Source organism: Oncorhynchus mykiss, chromosome 11, assembly GCF_013265735.2.
Source record: "Oncorhynchus mykiss isolate Arlee chromosome 11, USDA_OmykA_1.1, whole genome shotgun sequence".
Lineage (NCBI taxonomy): Eukaryota > Metazoa > Chordata > Actinopteri > Salmoniformes > Salmonidae > Oncorhynchus > Oncorhynchus mykiss.
Window position 1 is genome coordinate 7,454,791 of NC_048575.1, and position 25,895 is coordinate 7,480,685.

General features: G+C 42.2%; 1 protein-coding gene across 1 annotated transcript in view; it reads left to right on the forward strand.

Moving 5' to 3' along the window:
* LOC110535203 (vesicular, overexpressed in cancer, prosurvival protein 1) overlaps positions 1 to 25,895 on the forward strand; it is a 55,043-nt gene that overhangs the window by 7,377 nt on the left and 21,771 nt on the right. Inside the window, exon 2 of the mRNA XM_036934750.1 lies at positions 3,599 to 3,657. Coding sequence (XP_036790645.1) covers positions 3,599 to 3,657 — 59 coding nt within the window. The remainder of the gene's footprint in view (positions 1 to 3,598; positions 3,658 to 25,895) is intronic.

The window sequence follows — 25,895 nt, forward strand, 5'->3', positions numbered from 1 at the left end:
ACCCCAGTAAGCCAGTGACTCAGCCCCTGTAATAGGGTTAGAGGCAGAGAATCCCAGTGGAGAGGGAAACCGGCCTGGCAGAGACAGCAAGGGTGGTTTGTTGCTCCAGAGCCTTTCCGTTCACCTTCACACTCCTGGGCCAGACTACACTCAATCATATGACCCACTGAAGAGATGAGTCTTCAGTAAAGACTTAAAGGTTGAGACTGAGTCTGCGTCTCGCACATGGGTAGGCAGAACATTCCATAAAAATGGAGCTCTATAGGAGAAAGCCCTGCCTCCAGCTGTTTACTTCGAAATAATATCCCTGTTAGTGAGCATTTTTCCTTTGCCAAGATAATCCATCCACCTGACAGGTGTGGCAGATCAAGAAGATGATTAAACAGCATGATCATTACACAGGTGCACCTTGTGCTGGGGACAATAAAAGGCCACTAAAATGTCTAGTTCTGTCTCTCAACACACTGCTATAGATGTTTTGAGGGAGCGTGCAATTGGCATGCTGACTGCAGGAATGTCCACTGGAGCTGTTTTCCAGATAATTGAATGTTAATTTCTCTACCATAAGCCGCATCCAATGTCGTTTTAGAGAATTTGGTATGTATGTCCAACCCGGCCTGGCAACCAAAGACCACGTATAACCATGCCAGCCCAGGACCTCCACGTCCACCTTCTTCACCTGTGGGATCATCTGATGATACCAGCTGCCCATACAAACTGATGAAACTGTGGGATCATCTGATGATACCAGCTGCCCGTACAAACTGATGAAACTGTGGGATCATCTGATGATCCCAGCTGCCCATACAAACTGATGAAACTGTGGGATCATCTGATGATACCAGCTGCCCATACCAGCTGATGAAACTGTGGGATCATCTGAAGATACCAGCTGCCCATACCAGCTGATGAAACTGTGGGATTGCACAACCAAATAATTTCTGAACAAATTGTCAAACCGTCTTAAGGAAGCTCATGGGCGTGTTCGTCGTCATCACCAGGGTCTTGACCTGACTGCAGTTCAGTGGGCAAATGCTCACCTTCGATGGCCACTGGCACGCTGGAGAAGTGTGCTCTTCACAGATAAGTCCTGGTTTCAACTGTTGGCAGACAGTGTGTATGGCGTAGTGTGGGCAAGCGGGTTGCTGATGGCAACGTTTTGAACAGTGACCAGTGGTGAGGTGATGGTATGGGCAGGCATAAGCTATGGACACCGAACACAATTGCATTTTATTGACGGCAATTTGAATGCATAGAGGTACCGTGACGAGGTCCTGAGGGCCATTGTTGTGCCATTCATCCACTGCCTTCAAATCATGTTTCAGCATGATAATGCTGTCGCAAGGATCTTTACACAATTCCTGGAAGCTGAAAATGTCCCAGTTCTTCCATGGCCTGCATACACGCCAGACATGTCTCCCATTGAGCATGTTTGGGATGCTCTGGATCAATGTGTACAACAGCGTGTTCCAGTTTCCTCCAATATCCAACAACTTCTCACAGCCATTGAAGAGGAGTTGGACAACATTCCACATGTCACAATCAACAGCCTGATCAACTCTATGTGAAGGAGATGTGTCCAGCTACACGAGACAGATGTTGGTCCCACCAGATACTGACTGGTATTCTGATCCACGCCCCTACCTTTTTAAAGGTATCTGTGACCAACAGATGCATATCTGTATTCCCAGTCATGTGAAATCCATAGTTTTGGGCCTATTTAATGAATTTAAATTGACTGATTTTCTTATGAGCTGTAACTCAGTAAAATTGTTGAAATTGCGTTTGTATTATTTTTGGTGTGTGTGTGTGTGTTTGTATAAAACCCTGTATTGCCGACACTATGCATTGGCCATTGAGAGGCTTTGAAGCCACCACTCAGAAGAAGCAGTCTTCCATAGGAAGGAATAGAATCCTACAGTATTTAAAATTTTAAAAAATTAAAATGAAATGTTTCAAGGACTATATTGGCTCATAATAAAACATATGTGCATTAAGGTGTCTAATAGAATAAACATGGCAAAAACAAATGTATGATGGGGTGTACCAAAAGGGAGGCACGGTGGCTTCAAAACAGAGCCCCTCGTCACTCATCTTGTGTGTGGGTATAACTCATTGGGTAGAACCCACGTCCGTTGTGCGCTCAGTGGCCACACATTGTGGGGGGGGAAACACATGGCACAAACCACAAAGGGGATTCCTGGATGCTCCTGGGATGAAATGCCACCTCAGCCTGCCATCCATCCAGCCAGTCCTTTGGCGGCCATTTTCACGTCTCTATAAAAGCCTCTCCACCCACAGCTCTCCAAAGATGAGCCAGGCTTCACTGTCTTCTATAGTTAATCTCTCATCTCGTTGAGAGATGTATGTGGGTGCACCTCAACTGTCTGACTTTTTTCCACAACTGGGCAGGTGAGAGCAGTAGGGCATCATGGTCACCTATTCTGAGCCAGCCACAGACTACTAAGATGCAGCCCATGTCTGACTTTATAGCCTTTATGTTGGAGGCCAGTGGATTTCAGTTACATTGAAGAGCAAAGGGGCATCCTGTTGTTTTTATTTAGAGAACACTGTATGCTCCACTATGCTGTTAACACTACATCTGTCATATCACTGAGTCGGCAGTGAGGCTTTGGCGGAGGACTGTATTGTGTGTTGCATAAAGCCAGGGCTGCCAGAGAGAATCTGTATGTATGATTTAAAACAGCAATAATGTTTGCATGGGTTAACAGATCCATAAAGGTTGTTCATTCGCTCGTAGGCAAACGGATCATCTTGACACTGCAAACCATACCAGTTTCAGCGCTGTATTATAACCAACGTGTTTTTCATATGTGAACAGAGCGGTTTCATTTATCTTTCAAAGCTTCAACATGGTACCTAATTTTTTAATGAAAAGCATTACTTGCGCATAAAGCCCTGGAGGTTATGCCTGGCCTTGTGCATAACACTCCCAGGACAGATCCTCCTTTTCCTCATCTTGCCTATTTTTTTTTATCGCTCCTTGCTTTGTGTAGAAAGGATGGAGAGCGCACTACTAAGCTACAAAGCACATCTTATGAGGGCTATAAAACTGAAATATGCCTTACGCTTTACAGAGACTGCCTCAGTCAGCATTTTGATAGAGGGCGGTTGGAGGCAGCTGCGTAGTGTTGCCGCGAGGCGTATTGATTAAGAAACAACTCCTGCCCGGGATGAACGAATCCTGGCGTAATGGGATGCAGGCAGATGGCATGCCGCTCTGAAATGGTTTGTTGGTACGCTCTTTATCGCAAGACTGTCTCAAATTCTTATCCAATTCTCCGTAGGTGGAGAAAATTATCTCTTCAACAGTGAAGCCCAGAGCATATGCCGATTCGTCTAGCGCTAACTTGACGGAGAATGGAGGTTATTAAACAACCTGGTTGAAGCCTGAAATAACGAGACTTAGTAAATGTAGGCCTGAAGCCGATGTCAGGTCATACAGTCTGCACTGTGGGAGAGATGGTCTGTCCAATGTCAGGTCATAGTATTTACTGTGGGTGGGGCAGGAGGGACTATTTGTTTTATTTCATTATGTAAAGAGCATGGACTTACTTTCTTCCTCTCCCTCTTGCAGTGCATAGAGGCCAAAAAGTACTGCTGGTATTTTGAAGGCGGATACCCCATCTACTTTATGTAAGTACCATCTGCCACAGTATGTATTTTACTGTACATGGCCGATTTTATGATATTGTGATCGGTAACAAGCTACATACCGCCAAATGGTGGGGTCATATGAATAACAGTCATTTTGTTTGATTTAACATTTCTATTCAGAGGAACCATAGTGTCTGAGACAATCCATCTCATCTGAGTCAACACAAATATATTTTGTCAAGGCTTTCCATACATATGTGTGAGACTGTGGCCATTTCACCTGTTAATGTCACAGTCCAGCAGTCATTTTGTCACGGTCCCAAGGCATATGAATTAACAGGTTGGCGAGCAAACAATGTGATTGTCACAACACATAAATTGTAAATTGTAATGTGGCTTTTTGGGGGGGGGGGGGGGGACTTGGCTTCCCCAATGATTTTTCCCACACACCTCTACTGTTATAACTACATATATTTTCTATGTGAATTTGATCGCCCCAAAAAAGTTACATGTTGCAGCTTTAAGCTTCCCATCCATTCTCCCTCGCTGGTAACTACCGGTGTCGGCCATTGTTCAATAAAATGAGAGTGTGCGCCTCTGAAGAGATATGTCATGTAGGTAATGGAATGAGTGTGTGCCTCTGAAGAGATATGTCATGTAGGTAATGGAATGAGTGTGTGCCTCTGAAGAGATATGTCATGTAGGTAATGGAATGAGTGTGCGCCTCTGAAGAGATATGTCATGTAGGTAATGGAATGAGTGTGCGCCTCTGAAGAGATATGTCATGTAGGTAATGGAATGAGTGTGTGCCTCTGAAGAGATATGTCATGTAGGTAATGGAATGAGTGCACCTCTGAAGATAAATGTAATGTAGGTAATGGAATGAGTGTGCACCTCTGAAGATAAATGTAATGTAGGTAATGGAATGAGTGTGCGCCTCTGAAGAGATATGTCATGTAGGTAATGGGATGAGTGTGCGCCTCTGAAGAGATATGTCATGTAGGTAATGGGATGAGTGTGCGCCTCTGAAGAGATATGTCATGTAGGTAATGGAATGAGTGTGCGCCTCTGAAGAGATATGTCATGTAGGTAATGGAATGAGTGTGCGCCTCTGACGAGATATGTCATGTAGGTAATGGAATGAGTGTGTGCCTCTGAAGAGATATGTCATGTAGGTAATGGAATGAGTGTGCGCCTCTGAAGAGATATGTCATGTAGGTAATGGAATGAGTGTGCGCCTCTGAAGAGATATGTCATGTAGGTAATGGAAGAGATCAACATTTGTCCTCTTCCTCTTGCCTTTAAGCTCCTGACTGTGGACCACATATGTCCCCTGGTGACATGCCACCCTCTGTCTATGCCCCTACTGTCTCCCTCTCTGTTTCCAGCTGTACTGTCAAAAATGATAACAATCTTACATTTTTTTTTTTTTTAAGAGTATGTATATAGCTGCTGTGCTATCAGAGTGAAACAACCCATCATATACAGACCAGAGAACTATGTCTACTGGAAGCACCGGTGTTCAGTCTTTACATGAAGACACAATGGGTGAATCAGATCATACCTCCAAGTTGTTTGCTGTCCAATGGTGTCTATGGGCAAGGGGGGGTAGTCGTAAAGTCCCAGCCCTGGTTAGAGGGCAGATCATCAGGAGGCTCCTGATTAATGCACAGGCCTCTGACTGCATGCTCCAGAAGGGATTCCCCTCGCCCACAGCCAAACGCCAGAGCTTTGTGCTTGGGGGTTTAAAAAGATTCAGGTTCTCCCTAAGGGGCCAGGCAAGAGTTCACTGAGCAGGAACCAATTATAGATAGTGCAGCGCATTTCTGAGGCCTGGAATAAGTGTTGGATTTGCATTTGCATCCACCCCGGCGTAGCGCTAATCATTCTACCCATCTGGATTTAATGCCTCCAGCCACGCCGAGTGTTCGGGGACGTATCGCGCCATAACCGCGGCAGCGAATGATGAAGTGGCGGATAGAATGCGGCTGGGTTATGTACAGTGGTAACGCAATGAAGGGCTTTTGAGGCATTTGAGGAAACGTGGCCATCAGTTGGAGAGGAGCAAAGGCAGAAGTGTTGGTCTGACACTGATCCCGTTCCCAATCACTCTCACACCTTCATATATACACACACGTGCCTGGTCCATTGCTCAGCCCTACTGAAGGCTAAACTTTGTTGTGAACGTTCAGGGGATGATATGGCGGCTCCCTGTTGCTCCCTGATATCAACCCTAATGTCCCGATCACTGTCCTTTCTCTCCCACTGTCAGGGAAATTGCTCGTCGCCAAATTGTGTGTGTGTGTGTGTGACTTTTGCAGATACCCAAATCGCTGCTTCTTCTCTCAAGTCATCAGTGTTTTTATAGTAGGTGTGTTGCCATGTCTCTCACATGTTTACTGGAGACATTATTACAACATACGGTCCCCGCAAGTGGCCACCGTCCGCTGATGGTACACACTAGAGTCAACTGTCACATCAGTGTGATTCTGTTCTATGATTCAGCATTAGTTCTGCTCCCTTCCTCTTGCTCTTCTGTCTCCTTTTCTCCCCCTCTTGTCGCTCTCGCTCGCTCTTCTTCCTTCCCTCCTTCTCTCCTTCCTGCCTTCCCTCATTCAGATGAAACATTTGTGTTAGGGTAAAATCCAGGGTTTCATGATTAGAGGACCTTGGCTCGGGCCGTACCAGCTCGTAAATCACTTCCATCTCCCTCTCTCGTTTCTCTTATCAATGTACTGAAGAGTGGGCCTATTCTGAATCATATCTGTCCAAAGGCAGCAGCGGGAGGCAACAAAGTGAACCTAGTTTTTTGTTTACACAGCAGGTGTGCCTCAGAGAGGGGCATGAAGAATACAGGTGAGGCTGAGTTTTATTTTCTTTCAGAATGCGAGTCTGCTGGAGCGGCTATATGGGTCCAGAATGGGAGTCTGTTAGACAGCTAACTCTTTATCCTCAATATAGCAGGGGGTATAAAGTCATAACTCAGCTCACACATATGTAGAGCTGTTTGGGGTATTCAGTATTTTCTTTTATATAACTATACTTAGGTATTCACAGCCACATCCACTCCGTGTGCATCTGTGCACCGTGTGTATCTTCAACAGTTATATCCTCCCAGAGACAGTGGTCCCAGACCACATAGACAATTCAAAAATGCCTATAGATTGCTACTTCCTATATATGGATATATATGAAACACCCTGTGTTCAATAACACTCATATTATTATTATTATTAGTACTCCCGGACTAACATGGGTGGTGGTGGACGGAACCCCTAGATAACGTTATAGATGGGGGGGGGGCTCTGCTTATACAGAACTGGACAACTCAACTCACATTCACTCCACATTCACACTGGAGATAGTCCTCATTCACTCAGTACGTCATATCTAAATTTGAATCAGCTTAATATGTCATATCACACAACTTTCACATCCACATTCACTTAGTACTATTCCCAAACATACTTGGTAATCTCCCGTGTTACCCCATGTGCATCTTCAACGATTCTCATGTCGTTACTTCCTATGCACCTTATGGATCTTCATCTTATACATATAGAATCGTTGAATAGCACCTTTGCTATTATCAATGGCTACAGACCTCATAGACATTTCTCTTATAAATGCCTACAGACAGCTGTCAGCGGGGCATGGCAACATTTCTTGTCTCTAATAATGTATTTGTTTTATTTAACTAAGACTAGCTGTAGCCCTTTTTCTGTCATACAGTAAAAAAAGTATTTAGTCAGCCACCAATTGTGCAAGTTCTCCCACTTAAAAAGATCAGAGAGGCCTGTAATTTTTATCATAGGTACACTTCAACTATGACAGACAAAATGAGAATTTTTTTCTCTCCAGAAAATCACATTGTAGGATTTTTAATGAATTTATTTGCAAAGTATGGTGGAAAATAAATATTGATGAAAATTACAGGCCTCTGTCTGGGGCAAACCCAACACTTCTCACATTCACTTTGTGCTATTACTTGATTTGGTACTAGCAGTACCCTCCGTTTTAATGTTTTATTGGGTAATTATTTTTTCAATTTTTATACTTTTTTCCATTTAATTTGACTTACTGAAATGAGTTGCCGTCCCTCAATTGTTTGCGGATGTCTCCTCCTAGGCAGATCACAGTAAGGGCCTGGTCTGGGCGTGTCTCGTCAATTTAGGTCAGATGGGAAATGATCCTTTATAAATAGGGTTGGTTCGGCATGTCTGGCACCATTTCCTATCTTATAGAACATATTCTGGGCGTTCTGCCAGATGGTCCTAAGGAGGAGGTCATGCCCCCCCCCCCCCCCCCCCCCCCCCCGTTCCATGCCTTTACCAAGCACAGGCAGGAACCAAGGATTATTTATGACACTAAGACCAAGATTAACATTTTCAAGGCTGCCTCTTCACATGATAAAAATGTCCATCACAGCTCAGTCTATGGTTTTGCATAAGGAAAAGTGAAGATATTCTTCTGTTATTTATTAGTGTTTTATTTTGGAAATGCTGATGACTGTAGTATGCTGAAGTCTTGACGAACCATTTCTGTATGGACCACCGCATACAATGTTAAACCATGCATACTTTTGTGTGTAGATGTAGTGTACCAACTCAGTGCCCTTGTGGTCATTGTCTGCACAGAGATTGGGAGTTCGATATTCGGCCGAGTTACACGAGAGAGCCCTTTTGGTGCACTCCTCTGCCAGAGATGATCATTACACAGTTGCATCTTATTCTGGGAACAATAAAAGGCCACTTTCAAATGTGCAGTTTTGTCACACAACACAATGCCACAGATGTCTCAAGTTTTGCAATTGGCATGCTGACTGCAGGAAAGTCCAGCAGAGCTGTTGCCATATGATTGAATGTTAATTTCTCTACCATAAGCCGCCTCCAATGTTGCTTTAGAGAATTTGGCAATATATCCAAACGGCCTCACAACCGCAGACCACATGTAACCATGCCAGCCCCGGACCTCCACATCCGGCTTCTTCACCTGTGGGATTGTCTGAGACCGGCCACCCGGACAGCTGATGAAACTGTGGGTTTGCACATCCGAAGAATTTCTGCACAAACTGTCTCAGGGAAAACTTCAGCTGCCTGCACTTCGATCTCACCAGGGTTTGACCTGACTGCAGTTCAGCGTCAAACAGACTTCAATGGTCAAATATTTACCTTCGATGGCCACTGGCATGCTTGCACGTGTGCTCTTCGCGGATGAATCCAGATTTCAACAGTACCGGGCAGATGGCATGCAGCGTGTATGGCGTTGTGTGGGCGAGCAGTTTGCTGATGTCAACGTTGTGAACAGCGTGCCCCGTGGTGGTGAGTTTATGGTTTGAGGCGGGCCTACTATACGGACAACGAACACAATTGCATTTTATCTATAGCAATTTTGAATATACAGAGATGCCAGGGAAAAAAACTGTTCAGGTGGTGGGAGGTTTTGGTCACGCTTGACCTGAACAGTTTGCGAGAGGGGAATCTTTGGAAGAGAGTGGCCGACCCCTTCCACACCATCTTTCCAGCACGCTTCCTTGCCCTGGAGCCGTGCAGGACCCTCTTAGCAGCCCGGACAATCCGTTGCAGTGATGGACCCTCTTAGCAGCCCGGACAATCCGTTGCAGTGATGGACCCTCTTAGCAGCCCGGACAATCCGTTGCAGTGATGGAGGAGGATAGACTCTGATGGGTGTTTTAGAACTTAATCAGTACACACTCAAAAGGAGGACTGAGGATCAAAACACCAAACATTTCACTGAGGGAAAACAGATTTAAATAAATATTATAGTGATTGTCTGATTTGGGAGCTACCATAGTCTACATTGTCTTGTTTATCATTTTACATGGGAAGTTTTATTAAATAGAGTCAGTAATAGAGGAGTCAAATCACGTACAGAGTCTCATCTGATCAGATGTTGTCAGCAAGCCAGAGCCATCTGTGGAAAGAGCACAAGAGTAAAAATATAAGTGCCAACAGAATAAATGTATCATTCAACATCCGATTCCACCTAAAACAATGACATGAGCCCTGTCCCAATTCATCTCTGCTCAACTCCTCACTTCCTCTCGCATCCTTCTTAAAACCCATTTGGAGGTCTTCGGCGAGGAACCTTGGGTTGTCTCCTCCCAATGGGGTTTTATAGCTCTGTCTATGAATTTGAATGGTTACATTTTCTCCAGCCACGTCCCTCAGATTTTTACGAAACGAGCTAGGAGAACGCTTTTGTTTCAACTGCTGATTGGCGCTTTAAGAGAAACCTAAATGAGCATACATGTATGTTTTAATCCCTTTACAATGAAGATCTGTGAAGTTATTTGGAATTTTACGAATTATCTGTAAAAAACAGGTCCTGAGAAAGGGATGGTTTTTTTTTGCTGAGTTTATATCTGTGAGAATATCCAAAAGGGCTTTTATATAATTCTAAATTAATAATAATTGCTTTGTTTAAAAAATATAAATATTTTGGAGATTTTGTTTTCAAATAATGTAAAATTAGCCATTCTTGAACATGGGTGAGACATTGTTACTAACTTGTAAATAAAGCCTGTTTGTTATTTATTTATGTTTTTAGAGGGAGAGAAACCAAAAACCTACAGCCATCCCTACAGGCCGGCACGGTTATTGAACCAGCATCTGTAGCAACACAGCTTGACACTGTTTTAGACCGTTGCGCCACCCAGGCTCTGTACAGCTTGACCGGTTGGGAGTGGGCTACAGTACTACTGTAAGAGCAAAATAATCCTAATAAAATAATAAAAGCCTTGGTGTAACAACAGTTTTAGTAAGTATTACTGAAGTCGTGCACAATTACCAGTTTCTATTTAGGTTTATGTCGCCCGTTCATTATCAGTTAGAGACACAGTAGGACCCAAAAGCATAATCTGTGCTCTTAACTCCCCCTGGTGGTGGTCTGGAGCATTGAAGTGGTGACGCAGGGTACCGTACTAAACCACAAAGTATCTCTAAGTAATAATCACACAACTTTTAGTGGAGCGACCACTGTATGTCCACTTCATCTCTATTGTTTAGCAGTGACTATCACATTCAGTATAGAACCATCTTTCTAACCAATAATAGAAACAGCTTTGGATAAACTACATAGATAAACAATAGTTAGCTAGCATTAGCTTCCTAGCTCACCTAGCTTGCCTCATCAATATCCTGCTTTAATAACAGAAGACCAAATAACTACGTACTTCATGAAATCATAGTTGATTAGCTAGCTAGTTGGTTAGCTAGTTTCTCTACTGAAACTATCGAACATACCTCTTTTCTTTCAGCCATCATTCACCTTTCACAGTCCCTTTTCATTTCCATGGTCAAAAATCCGGTTAGAGAGCATTCAAGTCGTGATTGGTCCAAAAACCTGACCAATTGCGTTTCAGTAGACTGCTACAGGCTATGTTCATTGGCTAGAATTTCCCCGTTATGCAATTATAGTAAGCAGTTGTGAGAGCAAAATGGCTTTTGGTGTGGGGGGGGGCAAAAGACACCCGGAAGTGGCATACTTGTGAGTGCAGTGATTTGAGACTTGACATGTCGTAAGGATTTCTTCAGGCGAACTGTCTGCCCTCAAAGTTATTTACTGCTGAAATGCAGTTCTGCTCGCTCAGTCACAAGTTTGATTTGCGCTCGGCCACATTTCTTCTCTCTCTACACGAGTGTTAGCTCACGGATTGATGTTTCATCTTGCTCGCTCACGCCATCTAGTGCTCGTTCGACTTTTCCCACATGCTTCAAGAGGGCCACCATTATTCCTGTTCCCAAGAAAGCTAAGGTAACTGAGCTAAATGACTATCGCCCCGTAGCACTCACTTCTGTCATCATGAAGTGCTTTGAGAGACTAGTCAAGCACCATATCACCTCCACCCTACCTGACACACTAGACCCACTCCAATTTGTTAACCTCTCCAAAAGGTCCATAGACGATGCAATCGCAATCACACTGTACACTGCCCTAACCCATCTGGACAAGAGGAATACCTATGTAAGAATGCTGATCATCGACTACAGCTCAGCATTTAACACCATAGTACCCTCCAAACTCGAGACCCTGGGTCTCGACCCCGCCCTGTGCAACTGGGTCCTGGACTTCCTGACGGGCCGCCCACAGGTGGTGAGGGTAGGCAACAACATCTCCACCCCGCCGATCCTTAACACTGGGGCCCCACAAGGGTGCGTTCTCAGCCCTCTCCTGTACTCCCTGTTGACCCATGACTGCGTGGCTATGCACGCCTCCAACTCAATCATCAAGTTTGCAGACAACACTACAGTGGTAGGCTTGATTACCAACAACGACAAGACGGCCTACAGGGAGGAGGTGAGGGCCCTTATCTCAATTGTTTTGTTGACATTGAGTGTGAGGTTATTTTCCTGGTGTGAGGAAAATAACCTCACACTCAATGTCAACAAAACAAAGGAGATGATTGTGGACTTCAGGAAACAGCAGAGGGAGCAGCCCCCTATCCACATCAACGGGACAGTAGTGGAAAGTTTTAAGTTCCTTGGCGTACACATCACGGACAAACTGAAATTGTCCACCCACACAGACGGTGTGGTGAAGAAGGCGCAGCAACGCCTCTTCAACCTCAGGAGGCTGAAGAAATTTGGCTTGTCACCAAATACACTCACAAACTTTTACAGATGCACAATCGAGAGCATCCTGTCGGGCTGTATCACCGCCTGGAACGGCAACTGCTCCGCCCACAACCGTAAGGCTCTCCAGAGGGTAGTGAGGTCTGCCCAACGCATCACCAGGGGCAAACTACCTGCCCTCCAGGACACCTACACCACCCGATGTCACAGGAAGGCCATAAAGCTAATCAAGGACGACAACCACCCGAGCCACTGCCTGTTCACCCCGCTATCATCCAGAAGGCGAGGTCAGTACAGGTGCATCAAAGCAGGGACCGAGAGACTGAAAAACAGCTTCTATCTCAAGGACATCAGACTGTTAAACAGCCATCACTAACATTGAGTGGCTGCTGCCAACATACTGACTCATCTCTAGCCACTTTAATAATGAAAAATTGATGTAATAAATGTATCACTAGCCACTTTAAACAATGCCACTTTATATAATGTTTACATACCCTACATTAGTCATCTCATATGTATATACTGTACTCAATACCATCTAATGCATCTTGCCTATGCCGTTCGGCCATCGCTCATTCATTTATTTTTATGTACATATTCTTATTCAATTCTTTACACTTGTGTGTGTATAAGGTAGTTGTTGTGACATTGTTAGGTTAGATTACTTGTTAGATATTACGGCATGGTCGGAACTAGAAGCACAAGGATTTCACTACACTCTCATTTAACATCTGCTAACCATGTGTATGTGACAAATAAAATTTGATTTTGATCATCAAAACCTCTTTCTTTCACTTACTTGCTGTTTCGTTCAGTTGTTTCATTCTTAACCAGGATTTCTATGAAACGCCGTTTGGGTCTTTGCGTGTCAAAAAAGATACACGTCAAATAACACTATTAGACATGTCAGATAAGCTTGTTGACCAATCAGAACCTGAATATGACTGCATGTCACATAATTTAACTCATTCATACATTTTTACACATTGATTACACTATCACTCGTATTTTATATGTCACAACGATTCGTCGATACATATGCTATGATGCTGGTAAAGTAGTCTCGAGCACCTACAGTGCTGGACATTAAAAACATGTTTTTTAAACCTAGGTAGCTCATGGATGCAAACAATGTTCTTCCCCATAAACATAGCAAAATGACATCTGTTTCAGTAGCAATAGTTACCTAGCTAACTATATAGCTAGGTGTCATCATCTAAAATAACACAAATTTATAAGACCGTTCTTATTTGATTAATGGTGGTCGGACCCATCTATGTGAAGCTAGCCACAATAGTGGACTTTGCAGTTAGCCTTCAAAATAAAAGTATGGCATAATTCTATTTGTATTCATTTGCATCAGTCAATGACATACTTTTATTTTGAAGGCAAACAGCAAATTACACTATTATTCCTAATCCTTATTGTGGCAACACATAAGCCGGTCCGGTCGAGCGTCACAAAACAGATGAAGCTAGCTGGCTGCCTATAACTTTAGCTTTAAGGGTTAAGCAGCTGGCTAGCTATTTGTTTTCATGAACTTAAGCTCAATTTCAATAGTCTAACAACAAGTGGCAACCTAGCTAATACTTACTCACAAGGATTACTAAATCATTGCTAAGAACTATGAAAATGACTGCAGTTTCTTCTTCTGGTCATTTTCAGGCTGGTTGTATTGGTGCTAGCTACGTACCAAGCTAATGCTAGCTACCCCAGAAGTTGCGGTCGAACAAATAATGCTTCATTACCAACGCGGTATTGTAAACACATCGTAAATCTTTGGCAAGACTTAGAAATTGCTGTCTCGCATTGATCAACAACCAACTTGACAGAGCTTGAAGAGTTTAAAAAATTTGCATAATATTGTACAATCCTGGTGTGCAAAGCTCTAATCGTTGCCAAATGTGAATACATACAGTTAAAGTCGGAAGTTTGCATACACCTTAGCCAAATACATTAAACTCTGTTTTTCACAATTCCTGACATTTAATCCTAGTAAAGATTCCCTGTCTTAGGTCAGTTAGGATCACCACTTTATTTTAAGAATGTGAAATGGCAGAATAATAGTAGAGAGAATGATTTATTACAGCCTTTATTTCTTTCATTACATTCCCAGTGGGTCAGAAGTTTACATACACTCAATTAGTATTTTGTAGCATTGTTTATCTTGGGTCAAACGCTTCAGGTAGCCTTCCACAAGCTTTCCACAATAAGTTAGGTGAATTTTGACCCATTCCTCCTGACAGAGCTGGTGTAACTGAGTCAGGTTTGTAGGCCTCCTTGCTCGCACACGCCTTTTCAGTTCTACCCACAAATGTTATATTGGATTGAGGTCAGGGCTTTGTGATGGCCACTCCAATACCTTGACTTTGTTGTCCTTAAGCTATTTTGCCACAACTTGTCTGGAGATGTTGCTTCAATATATCCACATAATTGTCCTTCCTCATGAAGCCATCTATTTTGTGAAGTGCACCAGTCCCTCCTGCAGCAAAGCGAAAAGACGCACTGAGTTTGAAGGTTGGCCTTGAAATACAGCCACAGGTACACCTCCTCCAATAGACTCAAATTATGTCAATTAGCCTATCAGAAGCTTCTAAAGCCATGACATAATTTTCTGACATTTTCCAAGCTGTTTAAAGGCATAGTGTATGTAAACTTCTGAACCACTGGAATTGTGATACAGTGAATTATAACTGAAATAACTTCCCAAAACTATAGTTTGTTAACAAGAAATTTGTGGAGTGGTTGAAAAACGAGTTTTAATAACTCCAACCTAAGTGAGTGTAAACTTCCGACTTCAACTGTATTTTAAATGAGATTACAGGCTGTATCACGACACCAAAATGTGGAAGAAGTGGGTAAGGAATACTTTCTGAATGCACTGTCGGCCTATCTGTGAATATGTCAAGTGAGCATGGGCAGCTAATAGCCATCAATGCATAGACAATTTAGTGGAAGATGCTGTGCTAGGGCCTGCAGTATACTCGGATGAAGTACCAGTATTTTAACAAGCTCTAAAATGTTACCCACAGGAGTTTTGCACAAGAAGGATATCATACATTATTCATGCGTTCCCTCCATCTCCGTAAATTAGTTTATTTTTGATCCTGTGTAACTGAGGCTTAACAAACAAACCCAGTTTCCCCACATCTCCGTAAACATGTCATGGGCCTGCGTCGCATCAATTACAAGGCCACTCGTCTGTCATGATAGAGACAAGACCGTACAGTGTCTCACTCAAATCCAAGGACACAATTTTAACATGTTAAATCTGCACTGGACTATATCATTCCTATAACCTATTATTATAGATTTGATTCTTAAACAAATACACTGTGAAAAAACAATTCAATTCTTAAAATGTCTGTACTTTGATACTGTATTGACACTGATTTTCGTATAAGTGCACAGTTCACTATCCAGAGCCTATGCTGTAAATGGAACGAAGTACGCAGCATCTTTGGGAAAAAAGGTTTGATGGGCACAAGGCCAGTTTGAAGAATTCCTCCAGAGGTTTCTCAACAAAAGCCTTTGACATCTCAACACTTTGCTCAAAGTACCAAGCTGTTGTTACAGATCAAGACTCTCCATGCCCTGGCCTTTTAAAAAGGCTTCCGGTCAAAACAGAGATCACTCTTGCTGAGTAAGAACATTGGCCTGTTCTATTCAGACTTTGTTTGAAACCCCCAAAGGGTGTTCATTGCCTTAGGTTGGTCAGAAATGTGTGTATGGTGCTTGTTGAGTATAAAAAATAGGGTTGACAGTATAGTATGTGCCACAGCTCTTTTCAGGGATTGCTGGAAACGTTGTCTGACTCTTCAAATCAAACAGGTCCTCAAACTTATTTAAATTTCAACCACCCAACACACTTGACGGATCCTACTAAAATAACCATGGCAGAACTTCATTTTGCCTGAGGAGCTCCTTCGAATATCAATTTTGACAGTTAGGGAGGGTACATTGACGAAGGCGTGAAGGGTTCAGTGCTGCTCTGGTAGATGTTATTGGCGCTATCTCTGAGTGGACAGCAGAGGAAGGTAACCGCTCATGGACTCATCCAGCCTAACCTTGCCACACTGCAGGTTGATTGAGTCTTACTCAGTGGATGATTACTCAGTGGATGATGTGCCTGTTTAAAGCTGAGATCCATGATTTGAGGAATTTAGCAACCAGCCAACAGCAGAGTATTTACTATCGTATGTGCAGTGATGTCCATGTGAAAAATTGTGTTTGTTGTTTGAAGTAAAATCTTTGTTGTAATATAGCAAACAGAAGTGGCAGTTTCACTATGTGAAATGCAGCTTGTAAAGGGACATTACACTCTAAAAATAAGCTGTGTCTCAGGCCATCGGTTGTGTAGATCCAGCTGAATGGCTCAACCCCAAATTAAATAAAAAGATGAGCACTGCAAATTTGGAAATAACATGGTGTTCAGAATTGCGGTATAACTGGAGCTGTATACAGATGCCTGGGACGTGGATTCATTTTGACATTTAAACTAGTCTTGCTGTGGTCTTGTTGAAAGCTTCCATCTCTGTGCAAAATCATTCCATTTGGCTCTGGTAATGTCCTTGTCAGTGGCTCTCATTGACTATGTTAGTGTCCTTGTCAGTGGCTCTCATTGACTATGTTAGTGTCCTTGGACATTTATCCCACTGGTCCTTAATGTCCTTTTTTTTATGTGTTGAAATTAACTGGACAATATTGTTCTTAGACTGGTTAAGGACAGGTTACGAATGTCAAAGCTCATTTGGCAATGTTAGATAATGTACTGTAGTATACTTGCCATAAAATGTCAACATATTTTCTTTCTGACTTGTTTTGTAAACAAGTTGTTTACCACAGGTAAGATTTTTAGGTTCCCTAGCAACAGGGCTTTATTGTGCTCTCTCTACTCCTGCCTTTACTTTGACTGACTGAGGCTCAAATGGCAGGCTCTATAGTGCTAGGGCTGTGGTGGTCACGATAGTTTCAGCCAGTGATTGTCAAGCAAATAACTGTCGGTCTCACGGTAAATGACAGTTAATTAAGAAAACACATTTAGCCATCTCCTGGCTTTCACACAGCCTACAAGCCACTGATGCTGACCTTTGGAACATTTAAAACTAAATAAATCCATGTAATATAGCCTACACCTTCACAATAAATCCATGTAATATAGCCTACACCATCACAATAAATCCATGTAATATAGCCTACACCATCACAATAAATCCATGTAATATAGCCTACACCTTCACAATAAATCCATGTAATATAGTCTACCTACACCATCACAATAAATCCATGTAATATAGCCTACACCTTCACAATAAATCCATGTAATATAGTCTACCTACACCATCACAATAAATCCATGTAATATAGCCTACACCTTCACAATAAATCCATGTAATATAGTCTACCTACACCATCACAATAAATCCATGTAATATAGCCTACACCTTCACAATAAATCCATGTAATATAGTCTACCTACACCATCACAATAAATCCATGTAATATAGCCTACACCTTCACAATAAATCCATGTAATATAGCCTACACCTTCACAATAAATCCATGTAATATAGCCTACACCTTCACAATAAATCCATGTAATATAGCCTACACCATCACAATAAATCCATGTAATATAGCCTACACCTTCACAATAAATCCATGTAATATAGCCTACACCTTCACAATAAATCCATGTAATATAGCCTACACCTTCACAATAAATCCATGTAATATAGCCTACACCTTCACAATAAATCCATGTAATATAGCCTACACCTTCACAATAAATCCATGTAATATAGCCTACACCTTCACAATAAATCCATGTAATATAGCCCACACCTTCACAATAAATCCATGTAATATAGCCTACACCTTCACAATAAATCCATGTAATATAGCCTACACCTTCACAATAAATCTATGATTTATTTTAGACAGGTCTAAAGAAACATGTTATGAAGAAAATGTAGTCTGTCTGAAGAACATAATAGAGCACTGAGTTGTCATGATGTGGCTATGCCAAATGGCTGTGGGCTACACTAGTTCATTTAACAGACAAGTTTTGCTTCCAATTCCATGGCATTTAAAATATATATTTAATAGTATGAAGAATACAATTGAAAAAAAAAATATATATATATATATATATATATATATATATATTCTCCAAACGATTTGAGGGAGTGTGCACATGGGGCTTCTGTGTTGAGCTGTCAAATAAATAGGTACTCTATGCTTAGTTATGAATGTAGCTTTTTAGTTGTTCTACAAGTGTTGGGCTACATGTTTAGATTTTTAATACATGCTAAGGCTGAGACTAATGATGATTTATTAAAAAAAAGCTATGTTTTGTGTTTTTGCGCAGGCTGTACACACCAATAGTCTCTCATTCACAATTTTGACAAGCACTCGAATTTCACAGCGCAATCCCCTTTGTGACCGTAATGCATCCTAAACACAATCCATGTTTTTTGCGGCCCGATGCGCTGCACTCGCGTGGCTCTCCGTCACGTGATCGAGTCTTTCTCACTGGCTACAAGGGAAGACGGACAGGTCGGGACGCAACTGCGCGCGCCCTTATCCAATTCCGAGGTGCATATTGAAGATATTTGAAGAACTGTCCACATTTACTTTTCGTCAGCCAACAAAATGAGTACACCGAACAAAAGCACTAGCTTATGTCCATAGTACAAAATGTTGACCTGTTCTGTGGATAAATAAATATTACAAACTAGTATGGGACAGTTGTGGGGTACAGTAAATCCCAAATTAATACAACCACTAGCATTCAAAAACCTTTTTAATCAATGTGGCTGACGCAACAGATCTGATTGTTTAGCTTAAAATGTTGATAAACTATTAGTCTATTTCTTCACATTATCAGAGCAGCAAAGAGCACATGGCAGTAGGCTATAAGCACCAATATTCCATTAGCTGGAAGACACCATTATCAAAAGTGACCACAAATGTGATTATGAATGTAATGCTTTTATTAGGAAGGTGCATTTTTTATGGTTAAAATGATCTTCCCCAAACTTGAAACTCACACACTGCTTATGCATGTAGTTAGGCTCTACACCCCTTGTAAAGCAGATTAATGTGCTTAATTTTAAGATATTAAGACTTTATTTGGCCATATAAACCTTATCAAAACATATAGGCCTATGGGCAAGACTACTTGAGGTGTGAGATTGATTCGAACAAGTCACAAAAAAAAGGCAGTTTCTTATGCTGGGCATCATTCTCAGGCAATAATATAAGTCACAAGTGATAGGCTACTATTGACAGCCATCAGACTATTCTTGATTCAATCTTTACATATACTAAATAATGAAATTGGTTTTGATTTAGAATGGACCTTAATCGTGCACCTGTCCTGAAACGGGCAGCGGGGAAAAAAATGTGTGTCATCTATGCGCTTAAATAGTGAATGGAGGACGCTTTTGCCCATGGTTGATTTTCATACCAGCCAGGTAGGCTATACTCCTGTTGTAAATATAAGCAATGTGCTTAATATTAGGAAAGTTGAGAAATAAATATAGTAGGTCTAGCCTATAGAAAGCTGATGGGATCCTCCTCTTTTTATTAGCGGCCATCACTCCATTCTCCCGCAATTTAAAAACATATAGAAATGTTGCGCAATATGGGCTCTCATAAAGTGTTTGATAAAATTTTCGATCACATTTGCATTGATGTCAGAGTGATTAGAGGGACAATAGAGTGCTGAGTACCAGGCAGTTAGAATGTTCAGTAGGCTACTAATGACTACCAGCAGCATCAGAGCTTGGAGAGGCCTAATTACCGTGACTAAACGGTCACGTGGAATTTGACTGCCTTCATGACTCGTGATCACCGGTGTGGCAGTAATATGGTCACCCCAACAGCCCTATATAGTGCACTACTTTTGGTCAAGGCTCTATTCAAAACCAGTGCACTATATAGGGAATAGGGTGCCATTTCAGACACAGGCAATGTCACCAGCATTATATACCTACTGGTGAAGTAAACCTTTTTAAAACAAATTGGCCTTTTGATAGAAGCGGCTTGTCATTTTGTAAAGTTCATGAACCCACCTGGAGGGAAGCAACTGTTGATCCCTGCTTCATCACAGGGTACTGAGCTTCATTGGTGATAAATCATCTCTCCAAACCAAAACAGATTGAGTTGGGATTGTGTGTTGTTGCCATGGGAACCCACAGCTGTGGAGCAACAAGAACACACATACACATTCTGCCTAGGTTAGACATCACATTGCTTGCTTAGCCAGTACCACTTCCACCTGATACCTGGCTGGAACTCAGGACCTTTGTTAACACACATGACCGCCCTCCTTGACAACGTTCCAACAAATAATTAGACTAATAAATAGACAATTAAACACTGGGGTGATAGACGTGCAGAAGATGAGTGCGCAGGTAGAGATAATGGGGTGTAAAGAAGCAAAATAAATAACAGTATGGGGGATGAGGTAGTTGGATGGGCTATTTAAAGATGGGCTATGTACATGTGCAGTGATCTGTGAGCTCCTCTGACAGCTGTGCTTAAAGTTAGTGAGGGAGATATGAGTCTCCAGCTTCAGTGATTTTTGCAGTTCGTTCCAGTCATTGGCAGCAGAGTACTGGAAGGAAAGGCAGCCAAAGCAGAAATTGGCTTTGGGGGTGACCAGTGAGATATACCTGCTGGAGCGTGTGCTATGGGTGCGTGTTGCTATGGTGACCAGTGAACTGCGATAAGGCGGGGCTTTGCCTAACAAAGACTTATAGATGACCTGGAGTCAGTGGGTTTGGCGACGAATATAAAGCAGGTCCAGCCAACGAGAGCATACAGGTCGCAGTGGTGGGTACTATATTGGGCTTTGGTAACAAAACGGATGGCATTGTGATAGACTGCATACAATTTGCTTAGTAGAGTGTTGGAGGCTATTTTGTAAATGACATCGCGGAAGTCAAGGATCGGTAGGATAGTCAGTTTTACGAGGGTATGTTTGGCAGCATGAGTGAAGGATGCTTTGTTGTGAAATAGGAAGCTGATTCTAGATTTAATTTTGGATTTATGTGAGTTAATGTGAGTCTGGAAGGAGAGTTTACAGTCTAACCAGACACCTAGGTATTTATAGTTGTCCACATATTCTAAGTCAGAACCGTCCAGAGTAGTGATGCTGGATGGGTGGGCAGGTGTGGGCAGCGATCGGTTGAAGCATTTAGTTTTACTTACATTTAAGAGCAGTTGGAGGCCACGGATGGAGTGTTGTATGGCATTGAAGCTCGTCTGGAGGTTAGTTAACACAGTGTCCAAAGAAGGGCCAGAAGTATACAGAATGGTGTCGTCTGTGTAGAGGTGGATCAGAGAATCACCCGCAGCAAGAGCGACATCATTGATGTTTACAGAGAAAAGAGTCGGCCCGAGAATTGAACCTTGTGGCACCCCCATAGAGAATGCCAGAGGTCCCGGACAACAGGCCCTCCGATTTGACACACTGAACTCTGTTTGAGAAGTAGTTGGTGAACCAGGCGAGGCAGTCATTAGAGAAACCAAGGCTGTTGAGTCTGTCGATAAGAATGTGGTGATTGACAGAGTCGAAAGCCTTGGACAGGTCGATGAAAACAGCTGCACAGTGTTGTTTCTTATCGATGGCGGTTACGATATCGTTTAGGACCTTGAGCGTGGCTGAGGTGCACCCATAACCAGCTCGGAAACCAGATATTCCCTTGATAAATGCTGGAATTTGGACCAACTTTTGGTATTTTCTCTGGTGAAGTAAAAGTTGTCAAAAACATAAATAGTAAAGTACAGATACCCTCCAAAAATACTTTTAAAGTTATTTTTACACCGTTGCCAAAAGGTACCAATTGGATGCCTCCGTCCACGACATTTCAAATTAGCTGTGGCATGAGTTTACGTTATATTCTTAACTCTGTTACATACCAGTGTGTGTGCTACAGTGAGCAGCAATAGTATTGGGACAATGACCATTTTTTGGGGGGCTCTGTACTCCAACACTTTGGAGTTGAAATGGTACAACGACTGAGGTTAAAGTTCAGACATTCTGTTCTTTATTTACAACCAAAGTGACTCCAATGACAATACATTATTTACCATTCATTTGTGTTGGGCACAAAATAATCTGAAAACACAACCAAAACAAACCGCAAATGCATCCAAGTTCGTACAGTCAAAAGCTTGAAGTAATCATTAAGTGCTAGGAATATGGAGCCAAATACAAAACTTTTGACTAAATTAATACAAGTACATTTGTCCCAATACTTTCGGTCCCCTAAATATGGGGGACTATGTACAAAAAGTGCTGTAATTTCTAAACGGTTCACCCGATATGATTGAAAATACCCTCAAATAAAAGCGGACAGGCCGAACTTTAACCTCCTAGTCATAGTATCATTTCAAAGCCAAAGCGCTGGAGTACAGAGCTGAAACCACAACAAATGGGTTACTGTCCCAATACTTTGGAGCTCAATGAATTGTCACTTGATTATCTTAATGACTGTCTTATCTGTTTAAGGGCTTTAGATAAGTATATAGAGCCGTAGTTAGTGTTCTGGTGACGAGGATGGCAGGGAAAGAGAGCAGGTTCTTCCAATCAGATCCAGGCTGTATCTCCTGACCTTGCCCTGGGGAGGTGTGTTTTTGTCTTGTCTAGGGTTTTTGTAATTCCATGGGGTTTTGGTATGTCTAGGTATATATAGGTCTATGGTGGCCTGAATTGGTTCCCAACAGAGACAGCTGTTTACCGTTGTCTCTGATTGGGGGATCCTACAGTGCCTTGCGAAAGTATTCGGCCCCCTTGAACTTTGCGACCTTTTGCCACATTTCAGGCTTCAAACATAAAGATATAAAACTGTATTTTTTTGTGAAGAATCAACAACAAATGGGACACAATCATGAAGTGGAACAACATTTATTGGATATTTCAAACTTTTTTAACAAATCATAAACTGAAAAATTGGGCGTGCAAAATTATTCAGCCCCTTTACTTTCAGTGCAGCAAACTCTCTCCAGAAGTTCAGTGAGGATCTCTGAATGATCCAATGTTGACCTAAATGACTAATGATGATAAATACAATCCACCTGTGTGTAATCAAGTCTCCGTATAAATGCACCTGCACTGTGATAGTCTCAGAGGTCCGTTAAAAGCACAGAGAGCATCATGAAGAACAAGGAACACACCAGGCAGGTCCGAGATACTGTTGTGAAGAAGTTTAAAGCCGGATTTGGATACAAAAAGATTTCCCAAGCTTTAAACATCCCAAGGAGCACTGTGCAAGCGATAATATTGAAATGGAAGGAGTATCAGACCACTGCAAATCTACCAAGACCTGGCCGTCCCTCTAAACTTTCAGCTCATACAAGGAGAAGACTGATCAGAGATGCAGCCAAGAGGCCCATGATCACTCTGGATGAACTGCAGAGATCTACAGCTGAGGTGGGAGACTCTGTCCATAGGACAACAATCAGTCGTATATTGCACAAATCTGGCCTTTATGGAAGAGTGGCAAGAAGAAAGCCATTTCTTAAAGATATCCATAAAAAGTGTCGTTTAAAGTTTGCTACAAGCCACCTGGGAGACACACCAAACATGTGGAAGAAGGTGCTCTGGTCAGATGAAACCAAAATTGAACTTTTGGCAACAATGCAAAACGTTATGTTTGGCGTAAAAGCAACACAGCTGAACACACCATCCCCACTGTCAAACATGGTGGTGGCAGCATCATGGTTTGGGCCTGCTTTTCTTCAGCAGGGACAGGGAAGATGGTTAAAATTGATGGGAAGATGGATGGAGCCAAATACAGGACCATTCTGGAAGAAAACCTGATGGAGTCTGCAAAAGACCTGAGACTGGGACGGAGATTTGTCTTCCAACAAGACAATGATCCAAAACATAAAGCAAAATCTACAATGGAATGGTTCAAAAATAAACATATCCAGGTGTTAGAATGGCCAAGTCAAAGTCCAGACCTGAATCCAATCGAGAATCTGTGGAAAGAACTGAAAACTGCTGTTCACAAATGCTCTCCATCCAACCTCACTGAGCTCGAGCTGTTTTGCAAGGAGGAATGGGAAAAAATGTCAGTCTCTCGATGTGCAAAACTGATAGAGACATACCCCAAGCGACTTACAGCTGTAATCGCAGCAAAAGGTGGCGCTACAAAGTATTAACTTAAGGGGGCTGAATAATTTTGCACGCCCAATTTTTCAGTTTTTGATTTGTTAAAAAAGTTTGAAATATCCAATAAATGTCGTTCCACTTCATGATTGTGTCCCACTTGTTGTTGATTCTTCACAAAAAAATACAGTTTTATATCTTTATGTTTGAAGCCTGAAATGTGGCAAAAGGTCACAAAGTTCAAGGGGGCCGAATACTTTCGCAAGGCACTGTATTTAGGTTGCCATTTTCCATGTTGGTTTTGTGGGTTGTTGTCTATGTGTAGTTGCCTGTCAGCACTCGCGTTATAAAGCGTCACGTTAGTTTGTTTTTAGTGTTCTTCGTTGAATTAAAGAAGAATGTATGCTTATCACGCTGCGCCTTGGTCTCATCATTACGACGAACGTGACATAAGTAAAATAATAATAAACATCTTCCCACGGCCATGGCAGAGGGAGATCGGAGGGGGGGGGGGGGGGGGGGTGATGGATGGGTGTTGAATAAAGATTGTGTGCTCTCTCCTGACATATCTATTGATCCGCCCTGCTTCTGACTGACCCTCTCTTCCCCCTGTCAGCGAGAACCAAACCAAGCACGACAGCGGTAAGAGACCGGTCGTAAGGAGTAAAGGAAAAAAAAAACACCATTGGCTGACTGTGTTGATATAGTTCTGCTTGTTGCCATGACTTATTTGGAAGGCATGTAGCAGGATTCTAGAACAGCTGGAACAGAATCACTGCCCAAATCTTTCATTTTGAGGAACACTGAATAATTCAGACATGCAGTATTGGCAGCTCCCATCTCCTACTTTCAGCCAAGTAGTATCAAAGGGCAACAGAATGTATAATTGACATTACTTAGTAATGAAGAATCCTTTTTTTCGGTCCAGCATCAGAGGTTCAAACGCTGTGTTGTAAAAAAAATAAAAAATAAATGTGTTAGTTTATTTATAGGAAGCATGGCATTGGCAGACATCCAGGGTCCTCATGCCGCTGCACAGAGATTTCAGGCTTCTGCATTATCTAAGACCCTGTCTGTGCCTGGTATTGAAACTATGTTTTTAGCTCTAATCACAAATAATTTGGACATGGCTTTTGCAGCCAGGAGGTGTTCAAAAGTTCCTCTTGCACCTAATGAACTTTTTGCACACAATGTATATAGACTCACTTTTTTTTCTACTGTGTTATTGACTTGTTGATTGTTTACTCCATGTGTAACTCTGTGATGTCTGTTCACACTGCTATGCTTTATCTTGGCCAGGTCACAGTTGTAACTGAGAACTTGTTCTCAACTAGCCTACCTGGTTAAATAAAGGTGTTCTCAACTAGCCTACCTGGTTAAATAAAGGTGTTCTCAACTAGCCTACCTGGTTAAATAAAGGTGTTCTCAACTAGCCTACCTGGTTAAATAAAGGTGTTCTCAACTAGCCTACCTGGTTAAATAAAGGTGTTCTCAACTAGCCTACCTGGTTAAATAAAGGTGTTCTCAACTAGCCTACCTGGTTAAATAAAGGTAAA